The sequence below is a fragment of the Oratosquilla oratoria genome, chromosome 22 (assembly GCF_046742065.1).
Source record: "Oratosquilla oratoria isolate Oo_2021 chromosome 22, ASM4674206v1, whole genome shotgun sequence".
Taxonomy (NCBI): Eukaryota; Metazoa; Arthropoda; class Malacostraca; order Stomatopoda; family Squillidae; genus Oratosquilla; species Oratosquilla oratoria.
The window spans coordinates 8,794,817-8,809,723 of NC_134798.1; the positions used below are offsets into that span (position 1 = coordinate 8,794,817).

General features: G+C 38.5%; 1 protein-coding gene across 2 annotated transcripts in view; it reads left to right on the forward strand.

The window, feature by feature from the left end:
• The window catches only part of LOC143037422 (uncharacterized), a 36,718-nt gene extending 22,372 nt beyond the window's left edge, over positions 1-14,346 (forward strand). Inside the window, exon 4 of one of the 2 annotated variants that reach the window (XM_076205585.1) lies at positions 11,482-14,346. In XM_076205585.1, coding sequence (XP_076061700.1) covers positions 11,482-11,965 — 484 coding nt within the window. In that variant the 3' untranslated portion in view covers positions 11,966-14,346. The remainder of the gene's footprint in view (positions 1-11,481) is intronic. The other variant, XM_076205584.1, reaches the window with a different exon arrangement.
• Positions 14,347-14,907: the final 561 nt, after the last annotated feature.

A 14,907-nucleotide genomic window follows, 5' to 3' on the forward strand; every position in this document is an offset into this window, starting at 1 on the left:
TTCACCCCCTGACGTGTCACTGCGCGCTATATCGGACTCGGTGTGTGTGTGTGATGTTTGTGGTGAGGCAGGGGCGGCAGGGTCATCGGGAGCGTCCATCTCCGATTCGGTGCCTGTCTCCGATTCGCTGGTTAGCTGACTTGGTGTGCGTTGTCGGAAGAAGTTTGTGATCGGCTGTTGTTTTGTCTTTTGTTGTTTTTCTTTTAACATAGCATTATAGCAAGCCATGTTCTCCATCACACGTCGTATGATGGTGCTGCTCCTCTCGACATTAGGATCATTCTCCTCTATGACCCTCATTGCATGCATCAATGAGTCCATACACTCAGACAAGTTGGCAGCTGTGAGGGCTCGCTGTGGTCCTGGTGATGCTGCTGCTGCTGCTGCTTCCTCTTTCTCCTCCATCATTTTCACTCTCTCTTTCTCGATGTCAAACAAATCTTCATTGGAGAGCTCTTGTGTGTGAGACTGAAGCAAGTTGTCGATGTCCTCCTCTTCCAAATCCTCGAAGTCTTCCTTGCTTTCTTCTGCCTACCATCACAGGCTGGAAATGTCGCTGGGCGCTTGGGAGCCATGGTAAACAAGAACACTGATGATTTGATGAACACAGAGATGCTGACACAACGAAGCGTTGGTAAACAATGAGCTTGGTGGCGAGAGGGATGCGGAGGCTGGAATCAGCTAGCGTCACCTAGCGGCTGCCTTACGGAACTAAATCGCAGCCCGCGTATTTTAACTTTCCGGATTTCGCGTTACTCTGAGGAATTTGTGTAATGTGAGGAATACCCCCTAGTTTTGGACACCGCTTTAATGTGAAATCGCGTAATGTGAACCCGCGTAAAACGAGGATTACCTGTATATATATTTATATTCATATACTGGTATGTATATATATATATATATACTATTTACCTAGTTGTGGGAGGTATTGCAGGTATACGGGATAAGAGGAAAGTTTATAGGAGCTGTCAAGAGTTTTTACGATAGTAGAGGGTGTGTCAGGATCAGGAATGGAAATAGTGAGTCGTTTGAGGTAAAGGTGGGACTTTGTCAGGGAGGTGATGTCACCCTGGCTGTTCAATTTGTACATGGATGGGGTGGTGCAAGAGGTACATGCAAGTGCGGTGGGTCAGGGTTTGGAGATGGTTAAAGAAAATGGAGAGAAGTGGGAGATAAGCCAGCTATTGTTTGTGGATGACGTTGCACTTGTGGCAGGATCAGAGGAGGGATTGAGGAAATTTGTGACAGTTTGGGAAAGTGTGTGAAAGAAGAAAGTTGAAGATAAGTGTGGGTAAAAGTAAGGTGATGAGATGTACAAGTGGAGAGAGTGGCAGCAGACTGGAAGTTAGTATTAAGGGAGAGAGACTGGAGGAAGTGGATAGTTTTAGATACTTGGGTGCAAATGTGGTAGGAAAGGGAGGAGTGGGGGTGGAGGTAGAATGTAGATTGAGAGAAGCAAGGAAATGCCTTGGGGGATTAAAAAGTGTAATGAGAAATAGACATTTGCAAATGAATGCTAAGAGGAGATTGTATGAAGGAGTGACTGTGCTGACAGCACTGTATGGGGCAGAAACATGGAACAGAAGAGAGGAAGAGAGAAGGAGTTTGAATGTGTTTGAGATGAAATGCCTGAGAAGTATGATAGGGGTTACTAGGCTGGATAAAGTGAGAAACGAGGAGATGAGGAGGAGAATGGGAGTGGAAATGGAGTTGGGAGATAGGGTTGATGAAAGAGTGTTGGGTTGGTTTGGACATGTGGAAAGAATAAGTGAAGAAAGACTAGTAAAAGAGGTGTGGAAGGTGGAGGTGGAAGGAGTGAACATGAGGGTTCAACATAGGATGGATGGATGGGGTAAAAGGGGCATTGGGAAAGAGGGAATGTCTGTTGAGGAAGAACAGGAGAGGACAGAAGATAGGGGTGAATGTAGAAAGGTTGTGTATGGATGATGCTGTGATGCATGAGGAGGAATTTGTGAGGGATGGGGGGTGAGGGAGTATGTATGAGAAATAAATTGATGCAGCCCAAAGGGATTTCCCCCTGTTTTCTCCTTTTCTGCATGAGGGGATGAATGGGGGGGTACCAATTTAATGAAGTGGGCCTTGCTGTGGATGTGCTGTGTCTTGCAACACTGCTTTTGACCCAGGGCAGTGGACAAGATGCAAGTATGACCCGTCATCCAGGAGGTGCCAAGATGGGAGGGAGGGTAGAGGGGAGTGGAGTATGTAGGGGATGGAATGGGTGGGAGTGGTTTCTATGCCTTTGTTTTATTGACTACTTCCCTTGTAATGCAAGAAAGGGACAGATGGGCAGATTGTGCTTTCCTGGATTTACAAAAGGCATTGATGAAGTGCCACACAAAAAGCTATTAAGAAAACTCAAAATAACAAGAGGTATACAAGGAAATTTATTGAAATGGATGGAAGATTTCTTGCACAGGAGAAAAATGAGAGTGGTACCTAGAGATAAAAACTCAACCTGGGAAGAAATGATAAGTGGACTCCCACAAGATTCTGTATTAGCTCCAGTAATGTTTGCTATATTTATAAATGACATGGATGGAGGTGTGGAATGTTATAAGAACTTCTTTGCAGATGATGCAAAACTACTAAAGAAAGTGAATACAGAAAAAGACTGAATCACTGCAGAGAGACCTGGACACAGTCTGGGAATGCAGCCAAAAGTGGGAAGTGAACTTCAACATCAAGAAATGTAGTATAATGGAGTTTGGAAAAAGTAAAAAAGGAATATCAGGGCAATATAAAATTGGTACAAAGGAAGTAAAAAAAGATAGCTCCAAAAAGGACCTAGGAGTAATTATTAACAAAGACATGTCACCAGACAAACATATAAACAAAATAGTTAGAAAAACCTACAATTTACTAAGATCAATAAATGTGGCTTTGAATTACTTGGATGAAATAATGGTAAAAAAATATTAGTCACGCTGATAAGACCAACATTGGAGTACGCTGCAACACTATGGACACCCAGCACAAAAAAGAATATAAAGAAATTAGAAAGAATCCAAAGAGCAGTGACAAAGATGGTACCAACACTTTCAAAATTGACATACAAACAAAGATTGTCTAAACAGGAATTACCAACCCTGGAACAAAGAAGAGAAAGAGGATCTATTGGCCATTTACAAAATCATGAAAGGCATGAAGTCCTTGACAGAGAAGATTTATTAAAGTGGGATAAAAGAAAAACAAGAGGACATGAAAAGAAACTCAAAAAGGATAGTTATAGAAGAGAGCTGAAAAAAATAGTTTTTCACACAGAGTGGTGGATGTCTGGAACAAATTGGATGACACAATAGTGTGTGCAAAAACTATATATATATACAGTGGCCGCAAAAAGTTTGGGCGCAAAATTATAGGCGCCCCAACTTTCCCCTAAACTCAAAACATGCGAAAAATACAACTTTCCACCCAAACTTTTCGCTATTTTTCAATGCTAGCGTTTGTACCCGTATTTAGCCAAGACAATACACACTATTTGGCAACTCTGTTTAGGCGCACTCGATGTCACATGGAGTCAGATTCTAAACATCTCTCACGGAGAGTAGTCTTTTTTTTGCGGTGGTCTCTGTTTTTGTGCCTTGATATCTCCGTAATGGGAAGTGGTAAAGAGCTGGAAAGAGACACAGTTGTTACAATCATAACCCTCTATAAGGAGGGTTATAAGTGTAAAGATATTGCTACTCGTGTGGGAATTGGAGTGCGTCAAGTGCAAAAGTGGACCAAGAAATTTCGAGACGAAGGAAGTGACATCATTCGTACTCCAAAGCATCGCTCTGGTCGGCCAAGGAAGATACCAAATCGTACTTCTACGGTTCTAACTGCCTCCTACGGTTATTAGGAGGCAGTTAGAACCGTAGAAGTACGATTTGATATCTTCCTTGGCCGACCAGAGCGATGCTTTGGAGTACGAATGATGTCACTTCCTTCGTCTCGAAATTTCTTGGTCCACTTTTGCACTTGACGCACTCCAATTCCCACACGAGTAGCAATATCTTTACACTTATAACCCTCCTTATAGAGGGTTATGATTGTAACAACTGTGTCTCTTTCCAGCTCTTTACCACTTCCCATTACGGAGATATCAAGGCACAAAAACAGAGACCACCGCAAAAAAAAGACTACTCTCCGTGAGAGATGTTTAGAATCTGACTCCATGTGACATCGAGTGCGCCTAAACAGAGTTGCCAAATAGTGTGTAGTGTCTCGGCTAAATACAGGTACAAACGCTAGCATTGAAAAATAGCGAAAAGTTTGGGTGGAAAGTTGTATTTTTCGCATGTTTTGAGTTTAGGGGAAAGTTGGGGCGCCTATAATTTTGCGCCCAAACTTTTCGCGGCTACTGTACATACATATACCAAAGGCTTTCTTCCCCCTTACACAGGAGTTAGCCAAAAGACAAAGGCATAGAAACCACTCCCATCCATTCCATCCCCTATATACTCCACTCCCCTCTACCCTCTTCCCTCCCTCTTATCTTGGCACCTCTTAGATGATGGGTCATACCTGCATTTTGTCCACTGCCTTGGGTCAGAAGAAGTGTTGCAAGACACAGCACATCCACAGCAAGGCTGCTTCATTAATTCAGCAACCCCTCCTCTCTGTCTCCTCATGCAGAAAAGGAGAAGATGGGGAGAAATCCCTTTGGGCTACATCAATTTATTTCTCATACATACTCCCTCACTCCCTATCCCTCACCCACTCCCCCTCATGCATCACAGCCTCATCCATACACAACACTTCTCCATTCACCCCTATCTTCTGTCCCCTCCCATCCTTCCTCAACAGACATTCCCCTCTTCCCTAATGCCCCTTTTACCCCATCCATCCATCTCATTTAAGGACACCCCCTCATGTTCACTCCTTTCACCTCTGCCTTCCATACCTCTTTTACTAGTTTTTCTTTACTCATTCTTTCCATGTGTCCAAGCCATCCTGATACTCTTTCATCAACCTATCTCCCAAATCCCTTTCCACCCCTGTTTTCCTCCTCATCTCCTCATTTCTCACTCTATCTTGCCTAGTAACCCCTATCATACTTCTCAGGCATTTCATCTCAAACAGATATGAAGATGGGACACCATGAGCATAGCTCCCCTTCCCGTAAAATACAACTAGGTAAATATATAATAAATAAATAAATAAATAAAGTAAAATTCTTTATTGGTCACGTAAATTACATGAAATTTGTCTTGTGTGTTTTCATAAGAAATTGAGGGTAATCATACATAGATGAGCTACTACAATCTTACAGTGGTTATCGAAATCTCACTTACATAAAAGCTAAAGAAATGCAAAAAATTACCATCTGAGTTTCAAGCCTTAACAGTCAACCCTATGATGTGTTTAATTTTTCCTCATTTAGGATTCTTATACTAGCTGGTACAAAGTATTTAGAAAACCTTGCTGTTCTGCTTTTCAGTGATCTCAGTCTTTTTCCTGAAGGTAACATTTGGTAACTGTCATTCAGTGGGTGTGTTGCACCGTTGATAATTATGTGACATCTTTGGATTGTACTCCTTTTGTATATGTCCAGCAGTGAAATCATATTTTGAACACCCAGTTTTCTACAGTTCTTTATTACTCTTGTAAGTTTATTTTTCAATTCTACGCTGCAGTTGCCATACCAACAGGTGATAGAGAATTAAATGACAGACTGTACCACAGCAGAATAGAATAAATCCATGATTTTTGTGTCAATTCTAAGTTTGTACAGTTTCCTTACAAAGTACATTCTGGAATTTACTTTTTTGTACACTGCCTCTGCATTCCTATTAAAACTGTACTTATTATCTATGATCGTACCAAGATATTAGTATTCATTAACAGTATCTACAATTTCCCCATTTATATTTAATGACTGTTGAGCAACTTGTGTGGTACTAAAATCAATAACCATTTCCTTTGTTTTCTTAACATTAAGTTGTTGTCATTACACCATTCATTGAAACGCTCTACTTCTTCTCGATACATGATATCATTATTAGTACAGAGGCTAGCAAGGGCAGTATCATCTGTGTATTTAAAATTTTGACAATTATTGGTAGGGCATCGACAGTCACTAGTGTATAAAGTGAATAATATTGGTGACAATATTCATCCCTGTGGAGCACCTGTGTTTGTAATAATGATATCTGATTTAGTATCAAGAAATTTAACATATTGTGGTCTACATGTGAGAAAATCATTAATCCATAATATCAGGTTGGCATTTACATTCATATTATTTAACTTTTGCATCATTATGTGCGGCTGTATGGTGTTGAAGGCACTTGAAAAATCTACAAATAATATCTTAGCAAAATGTTTGGAGTTTATGGTATTTGGTTTACCCATATGCTTAAGTACAAAATGAATGAGACAAAGTGGCATCCTCTACACACCAATTTCGAGTACAGACACTCCTCAACTTACGTTTTAGTTACGTTCCGAACGGCCGAACGTAAGTTGAAAATGAACGTAAGTTGTTACTGTACTATACATCCATAAATTCTATTACCGTATCTTATAAAACACCCCTAAATCATTAATTATACACATAACATTGTAAAATAATAACATTCATTTCAAATAAATTAAATTCAAGCAACATAAATTGAGATGGTGGAGGAGGAGGAGGAGGAGGATGAGACAAGGCACGTTCAGTCTGTCGTTTGTGCCATGTAAACAATGGACGCATCGTCATGCGTAAGTATCGTTTGAACTACGGAGAGCGCGCTAAACTAAAAAATTCACTCAAAATTTTTATTTTTTTATTTTTTTTTACAGTCAGTTTAAACGTAAAATCGAAAAAACGTAAAACGAATGAACGTAAGTAGAGGAGTGTCTGTATAGGCAAATTGAAAAGGATCAGTAAAATGTCTGACCTGCTCACAAAGAATTCTCTTTATGATTTTCTCTAAACATTTCATCATAATGGAAGTTAAGGCTTCTGGGCGATAATCATTTTTACAGGTTGGTGGGGATTTTTTGGGTACTGGTATTAATTCAGATGTTTTCCATAAGGCATTATCCATGGATTGCTGAAAAATTTTACACAAAAAAGGTGCTAATGGTTCTGTACATAACTTCAGTACATTTCCATTAATTTTATCTGGCCCATTAGCCTTACCAATCTTAATAGATTGTAAAGCTTTGAGTACCTCATCAGTCATGACAACAATGTGCAAGTCTCCTCTGTTATGATGAAAATTTGTGATGTGTGATCGTTGAGCAGAGAAGTCATATTTATCCAACCTTGCATAGAAAACATTAAGATCCTTACAAAAGTCTGCTACATTTTTTACTCCATAATTGACCTTGTTCTTCATTCCTATCATTTGTCTAACACAATTCCAAGTTGATTTTGTGTCACTCTTAAACAGGTTTTCCACCTTGATTTTATATCTATTTTTGCATAAAGAAATAGTTTGATCAATTTCTTTTTGAACCTCTTTTAACTGATTTTTATCATTAACACGAAGAATGTTTTTTCTTATTTAGTAAATCTTTTAGTTCTTTCGTTACCCATGGTTTATTGTTTGGGAAGCATTTGACAATTTTTGGGGTACAATTATGTCAATGCAAAAATTCAAGTACGAGTTCAACACATCAACATTAACATCAATAGAGGCATCACTGTCAAATAATACATCAAAATCTGTACACTCCGTACAACCCAGTAAGGTCTCATTTACATCTTTGTTCCAAGTATATTATAGTTTTTCCGTTGGTTTACTGTTTCAATTGTTGTCTATATATGGGAGTGAGAAGACACATGTCATGATCGGATATGCGTAATGGTTTTAATTTTTTGGCTACATAACTATCTTTTATATTACAGAGAAAAGGATCTAACAATTTATTCTTCCTGGTTGGAAAGTTTATATATTGTTGGTACTGAGGAACACACTTGCCAAATTGACAATCATTAAAGTCACCCGTAATAATTTTGACAGCATCAGGATTTTTGTTTTTGACCTTATCTATAGCTGCATACAAAATGTTCTCGGCTAACTTCACATTGGCACTTGGTGGTATATATATATACAACTGTAGCAAATACTTTAGTGAACTCATGTGGTAGGTAGAAAGGCCTTAGTGCAAGAGTTAAGTATTCAATATTTTCATTACAAAACTGCTCATACACAGTGATATCTGTACACCACCTGTTGTTTACATATGCACAGACACCACCACCAGCTTGCTTCCTCTCTTATGTTCCATGTTTCTGCCCCATACAGTGCTGTCAGCACAGTCACTCCTTCATACAATCTCCTCTTAGCATCCATTCCCAAATGTCTATTTCTCATTACACTTTTTAATCCACCAAGGCATTTACTTGCTTCTCTCAATCTACATTCTACCTCCACCCCCACTCCTCCCTTTCCTTCCACATTCACACCCAAGTATCTAAAACTATCCACTTCCTCCAGTCTCTCCCCCTTAATATTTCACTTCCAGTCTGCTGCCACTCTCTCCCCTTGTACATCTCATCACCTTACTTTTACCCACATTTATCTTCAACTTCCTTCTTTCACACACCTTCCCAAACTCTGTCACTAACTTCCTCAATCCCTCCTCTGATCCTGCTACAAGCACAGTGTTGTCAGCAAACAACAACTGGCTTATCTCCCACTTTTCTCCATTTTCTTTAACCATCTCCAATCCCTGACCCACTACCCTTGCATTCACCTCTCGCACCACCCCATCCATGTATAAATTGAACAGCCAGGGCGACATAACACATCCCTGATGAAGTCCCACCTTTACCTCAAACCACTCACTCTCTCCATTTCTAATCCTAACACAAGCTCTACTACTCTCATAAAAACTCTTGACTGCTCTTAACAGCTTTCCTCCTATCCCATATATCTGCAAAACTTCCCATAGTGCCTTCCTGTCTCCCCTGTCATAAGCCTTTTCCAAATCCATAAAAGCCCAAAATACATCCTTACCTTATAGCTTTCTCACATATCTGTTTTACTACAAAAATCTGATCTACACAACCCCTACCTGTCCGAAACCCACACTGTTCCTCACCAATTACTTCCTCTGTTCCTCTCCTAGTCCTCTCAATCAAGACCCTCCCATAAGCCTTCCCAGCTTAACAACCTGATCCCTCTGAAACTACTACACTCACACTTGTTCCCTTTTCCCTTGTAAAGTGGAACTATACAGACACTCCTTCAGTCCTCTGGCACTCTGCCCTCTCTTAAACAAACATTAAATAACATCATCAGCCAGTCCACCATAACTGTACCTCCTTTTTTCAGACATTCTGCATGGCATCCATCCAAGCCAGGTGCCTTACCTGTTCTTATCATCTTAATGGCTGCTTTCACTTCATTTCTTTCATTATTTCTCTTCCATTTTCCTGACTCATCACAATCATTTTCTTAACACTTCCCACAGCAACTACCTTTCCCTCCTTATCCTCCTTCATATTTAGCAACTCCCTAAAATACTCTGCAAAAACCATACAAGAATTTAAGAACAAACTAGATGCTGAGAGAGGTAAAGAAAGTGGGATCTGAAAAAGGTCTGGGTGTAATTATCTCAAACAACTTGTCCTCTGATAAACAAATAAACAAAATTGTTGGAGTTTCCTATAAATTGCTAAGATCAATAAAAGTGTCATTTACATACTTGGATGAAGAAATGATTAAAAAAATATTAGTCACACTGACAAGGCCTAGACAGTATGCGGCGCCATTGTGGTCACCCAGTACAAAAAAGAATATAAAGAAAATTGAAAGAATCCAGAGAGCAACCACAAAAATGGTTCCTGCACTTTCAAACTTGTCATATGAGGAGAGACTAGCTGAATTGGAGTTACCGACTTTGGAGCAAAGAAGAGAGAGAGAGACAACCTACGGACCATCTATAGAATCATGAAGGGCACAGAAATACTCAATAGAGAGGACTTATTTAACTAGGACAAGAGAAACACAAGAGGACATGGAAAGAAACTCAAAAAACATAGTTATTGAAGAGATATGAAGAAGAACAGTTTTCCACACAGAGTGGTGGACACTTGAAACAAACTGGCTGAAAAAATAATGTGTGCAAAAACCATTCACGAATTTAAGAGCAAACTAGATACTGTGACATACAAAGGTGGGACACCACGAGCATAGCTCCCTTTCCCGTAAAATACAACTAGGTAAATACAGGTCACTATGAGCATAGCTCCCCTTCCCATATACAACCACTCCTCGTTTAACGACCTACTCGGTTAGCAACGACGCGGAGTTACGACGGGCTTTATGACAGACCAATATTCGTTTAACGTAAATCTCCCGAAGTTACGACGTCGTGTATGATAATTAAGTTGGCTGAGGCAAATTTGTATGATGTTATAAATGAACTTGTACGGTGGATATTAGCTGTGAGGTAAAGTGTTCTGAAGCTTAGGTCTACATTACCATCCTGCAAGCTGCACAAACTACCTGGGGTACAGTATATACCGGTATTGGTAAATTTTTAGTTTCGACCATGAGCGCAATACTGTATAGCAATAGAAAATTAATTATTAATTTTGTAAATTATAATGCATCAACGTAATATACAATTTTGTGAGCGAAAAAAAGTGCGAAAACAGATTTCGTAAGTAACAAAGTCATGTCGGACGAATGGTACACCATGTTTGTTATGATAGATTCCGACATTGAAGAAATGAAAGGATGATAAATTCGTCTAACCTAAACGAAACTAACCTAACCTGTGTTTAATAAATCATCACCTGCAAATTAAATGTCATCCGGCTCGTCCTCGTTGTCATCGTCGTAAGAGACGTTGGCGGGCTTTTCAACCACTCTCTCAGCTTGTGAGGTATACAAAGTTATTGCAGCGTGAAGGAATGCATGTATCTCCGCACCATAACATTCCTTCAAGAAAATATACCTGGCGAGGTAGTCAGAAGTACCGAGGCTGTCAATTGACAGACGACAAGATGGCGTCCCGATCCTATGCTACCAACTTCGTTCATTAGCATATTTGCTTGTAGCAAGGTATTCTTTACTTCCATTTCTGCCCACAAAATTGCATATTACGTTGATACATTTTAATTTACAAAATTAATAATTAATTTTCTATTGCTATATTGCGCCCATGGTCGAAACTAAAAAAATACCCCGGTATTTAATATGGAATGTCAGCATACGCGGATTTGGTCATATACGGTAATTTTAGGAACCTAACCACGGTAAATAAACAGTAAATAAAGCTTTAATGTACTGTATAAAAGAGGGAAAATACACGAAAATAAAGATACATGTATTGCTGGACATTGTACATACAGTACATGTACGTATATGTATACACTTTCGCTTAACGACCAATTCGGTTAACGACGGCGACGCTGGTCCCAATTGTCGTCGTTAAACGAGGAGTGGTTGTAATACAAATAGGTAAATACACGCACACACACATGCATTTATAGTACATACTAGTGAAATGTAATTTCTTTTTCTATTCCAGTTCTCATCCTGATACTGGTACTTCACATGACATAGCTACTCCAAGCCCCCTACAGTTATTCACGGTGAATGAGAATAAACCAGACTTTGGACTTGAACTTGAAAAAGGTTCCTGCAATGGTAGTAAAACAATGAAAGAGTGTGAAACCAACAGAAGTAGTTGTAAAACTGTGCAGTCATCAGTAAGGGGGGCATCAATGAAATTTATTAAAAGCAGTAGTCTTGATATTTTGTTAGGTACAGGGGATACCAAAATATCAAATCGGAAAGTAAGACCGCCAAAGGATAAGAATGCAAGTCCAACTGCTTCCACAGATGAGGTCTCAATGGAGTATGTAGGAAGCTGTTCAAATCAGTCCGAAAATGACATTATACTTGAGGCTCAGGATGAGCTGGGTGGAGAATTCCACTACATTATTTTGGTGGAAGAACACACTGATGATGATCCAGTTGAGGATCACTTGATTGAAGGAAGTATCACCTAACTGCCCCATCATATTTTAACCTGGTGGAGACTTTTATCAGTAATGTTGCTGAATAATATGGTGTGCCTCTGAGAAGAATTAAATAAAATAATGGCAGAAACTAGTAAGGAAGGGATTGATAGAGATAAGCTGTGGCTGAGTAAAATAGCCCAAAGCCAGAATGAAGAGGTGATCATCCTTCAGTACTAGTACTCCAGTGCCTAATGTAATTTTTAACTAAAATCTTGACCAGGTTAAAATGAACAGACAGTGGGGACACTGTTGGGCATTAGTCATCTAAGGATTTGGAGAGTAGAATTCTGGTATTCTTTTCTGCCGTTTTTTTTTTTTTTTTTTTTTTTTGGCATGTGTAGATGAATAATGTGGATTAGGGGTAGCATTATTTTAGAGCTGGTATGCCATACTAAGGGCAGCCTTTATCATGAGACACAAAGAGCTGTTCAGGGTGTTTCAGGGATGATGCAATATGTCAGGCCTTTTGTCTGTAATGTGAACAGGGATAGTGTTGTGTCAAAATGTTGCTTATAATTTTTTTATGGTTGTGGTTAATTCTTTTTGTAAAATTAAAGTTAGCCAATGTTTATGTTAAGATAGTGGGTGAAAACAAGTATGTAAGTTCAATGTATCCATTTTATTTTTCTATTTTTCTACTTGTCTGTAAGGATGAAGTAACTATTTTTACATTATACTTGATAATTACATAGGTTGTATATGCTTATTTCATGTACATAGGAACTTGTAGTGATTAAGATGCTATATTGTGATGATCATTGCCTGTATGGAAGAAGGTGAGGGGCCTATGCCAGGTGGATAGCTGTAGCCAAAGCCTTCACCTTTGCCCTAAAAGTCACTGCTGGGAATCAAAAAGAAGTGTAGGATTTGAACCCATGACTAGGAAGATTCAAGACCTGCACTCTTTCAATTATGCCACCAGTGCACCAGCTTGATATATCTATAGTCTTAACACAAGATACCCCATGTTTTGTAACAAGAGACCTAGTTCATAAGTTTCAAAAACAATGAAGGTATTAGATTATATAGTTGTAGCTTATGCAAACAGCTGTATAGTCATTTGGTACAAACTGCTTATTTTAAAGCAATGAATTGGTTGAAATTACTATAGTGTTAAGGTAAAGGTTGTGCAACTAGAATATTTAGAGGGAATTAATACCCTCACTCTTTGATGATATTTAAATAAAAAAAAATCTAATTTTGCAAAATACATGTGTAATATAAAAAAGATGATTTCATACAGTATTATATGGATTGTTGATCAATCATGTATTTCATTAATAAATAAGCTGATTAGAACTTTATTAATTTTATCCACTTTAAGTTTCATCACATTCATAATTTTTTCTCAAGGAATCTAAACTTGTAATACATAAACCACATAAACTCCATCATAGTAATTACTTCAGGTAATGCACAGTAATTTAGTATATTATATATATATATATATATATAGTGTGACATTTTAATTTCTGGTAAGTTTGAGAAGGACCAAGTTAACCTACTCTGTACTTAGCAGCATTTTTCCTTCTACTCAGACTGCAGCAGGACTATGCTCCTCATCTCTATAACACCCAGTAGTGAAGGGGTTAAAAAGATGGGGTAGTATGAAATTAGATAAATCCTTTAAGGCAGCATTTCTCAACCAGGGTTCTCCGGAACCCTAAGGTTCCGCAAAAGGTCACTAAGGGTTCCGTGAGATCAAGTGAGATGAGCTAATGCACTTTTTGAGGGTGGAGAGTGGAGGGGAGTGGAATATATGGGAAATGGAATGGGTGGGGGTGGTTTCTATGCCTTTTTCTTTTTGGCTATCCCCTGTGTAGGGGGAAAACCATTTGGTATATGTATGTATGTATATATGTAATATAATTAAACATGCACAACATATTTTTGGTTATTGTAATAATGTAATATAGACCTCATCTTATCTAACCTATTATTACAATGAAAATAAAATGAGAAAGATATGGTATACGTGTTTTTTTTTTTGCGCAGGGGTCCCTTGAGACATGCAATTTATTTTAAAGGTTACGCAAGGGTAAAAAGGTTGAGAAACGCTGCTTTAAGGGGTTATCACACTGGGTGATTTTTCCTCCTACATCCTACCTCCAACCTCCATTTGAATAACTAGAATATGACTTGGCTTACAGAAATCTAGACTTTCTCTAAGAACATTTCAATATTATATCTAACATTTATATAGGTTTACAATCTCTTAGTTTGTCATTCAGCTTTTCTATATGGAAATCTAATTTGATATATAGAGATTTGAAACATATTGTAACCAAAGTAATTTTTATTCAAACTATCAATGGTTGGTTATGGTGAACTCCATGGAAGCCCAATGTGTTAACCCCTTTAAATGGGGATGGCTAACTTGAAGAAACTCATATTTATAGTCTCTCTCTTTTTTTTTTTTTCATATCAATAATGAATCAGGGATGTGCTACAAATTAATTTCAGCACAAGAATTCAAATCCACAATTTTCTTTTATAATTTGTATCTACAATATTTGTAGAATTTGTAAAGAAAAATTATTTAGTACAAGTACTTAGATATGATCTACAACATAAAGAACTGTTCCACTGGATTTGAAGAATTTATTTCTATTTTATAAAATTGTGACCCCTCAAAAAGGAGAAAAAAATCATCCTGATGAATGTTTGAGGTTATTCCATCTTTATTGACACAGCCGAGATGGATCTTCACTGAGGCCCCTTGAGGGATGTGCAGCCTCTCTACCTCACCATGGTGGCTTAATCCTGCTTGGTAAGGCTGTCACTATATGGTGAAAAGTGCATGTGAAGTGTTCTTTGGATGTTGAAATGGCTGTGGTTGTGAATATAGTCTGGAATCAGTATAATCAGCTCAGTCATACTGATTAGGTGCTAGCATATATGCGACACTGATCTACCACTCCTCTGATATT